Raw genomic sequence first — 1459 nt, forward strand, 5'->3', positions numbered from 1 at the left:
AACCCACCTAGTCTATGCTCATGCAGTGGCACCACTCTCATCCTGAGAAAAACCAATACCAAAGTCCTTACCTGTTAAGAAAATTTATTTTCCAATTAAAAAACAATAAACAAATCAAGCAAACGACAACACACAACAGAATAGCACGTTTTCAAATCCCTAAAACCACCCTTACCAGTTAAGGAAAACGTGTGCCTAATTAAAAAATAAAATGAGAAAACCGAGATGCTTATAAATTGCGCACATTCCTGAAATCGCAGGCCAATAAACCATCACTCTCACAACCACTTACTCTGCTTTTACTACTACTACTTCACAATGTCAATGTTCGCGAGCAAACCGCAGCCGAATGTTCAGGAATCGTTCGAGGCGTTCTACGAGGGGTGGCTTGCGCGGCACGAGAGTTTCCTTCAGCAGCTTCTGAGCGTCACGCCCAATGATGACGATGCAGAACAGAGGATGCTGATCGAGCAAGTTATGTGCCATTACCAGCAATTTTTGGAGGAGAAATCGAACGTGGCCAACGGCGACGTTTTCCTTCTCTTTTCTCCGCCCTGGCTTTCCGCCTACGAGAGGTCTCTGCTCTGGATTGGGGACTACAAGCCCTCGCTCATTCTCCGTCTCGCCGACGGCGCTGTCACCGGCTTAACGGCGGAGCAGAGGGAGAAAATGGAGCGAGTCAGAGACGAGACGAAGCGAGCTGAGAGAGAGGTTTCCGAGGCAATGGCTGCCGTTCAAGAGAGCATGGCGAGTCCGCGCATGCTGGCGCTCGTCAGAGTGGTTGACGGCGTGAAAACGGAGCAGGAAGCGGCGCTTCAGGTACTCAAGGATGCGCTTAAGAAGGTTTCCGAGAGAGGCGACGAGCTTCGCGCGTCGACGATGAGGAAGGTGGTGGAGATCTTAAGCCCGCCGCAGACAGTGCAGTTACTGGTGGCGACGCTGCGCTTTCAGATGCGCGTAAGGAAGAACGGTTTGCACCGAGACGAAGTTGGACCGTCATGTTGACATCTCTCCGTCAACGTCTATTCCTCAAAAATCTATACCGGCCCACGCGCTATACCGCGAATTTCAATACTGCCAATAAGTCAATAACTGTTTTCCTTATCACCACCATTCAGCTTCAGTCTACCATGATAAAAGATAAAATAAAAAATAAGGGTCGTTTGACTTTATTTAAAAGAACACAATAATTTTAATTTTTTTTTTTGTGTAGAATTGTTATCTGATTTTAGTTCGGATTTTGTTAAACAATAAAAAGCTATCTAGTCTAGCCCATTTGCTGATTCTGAATTTCTCTTGTTTCTTCCTTGACTGGATCGTGAAGTCCATTGACAGTAATACGATTGATATTGGCACCACCCAATTTTCTATTAGACTTCTCCCATAATTGGAATTTTGTATTTTAACGAAATATCAGCAACGCGTGACATGATAATGTTTTGTTGTGTATAACACACAA

General features: G+C 45.4%; 1 protein-coding gene across 1 annotated transcript; it reads left to right on the forward strand.

The window, feature by feature from the left end:
• Positions 1-318: 318 nt before the first annotated feature.
• LOC114163698 (transcription factor TGA2.3-like) lies at positions 319-1005 on the forward strand. Its single transcript, XM_028047992.1, has one exon. The coding sequence runs from the start codon at positions 319-321 to the stop codon at positions 1003-1005; it is 687 nt and encodes a 228-aa protein (XP_027903793.1).
• The last annotated feature ends 454 nt before the right edge of the window (positions 1006-1459 follow it).

Source organism: Vigna unguiculata, chromosome 9 (assembly GCF_004118075.2).
Source record: "Vigna unguiculata cultivar IT97K-499-35 chromosome 9, ASM411807v1, whole genome shotgun sequence".
Classification (NCBI taxonomy): Eukaryota; Viridiplantae; Streptophyta; class Magnoliopsida; order Fabales; family Fabaceae; genus Vigna; species Vigna unguiculata.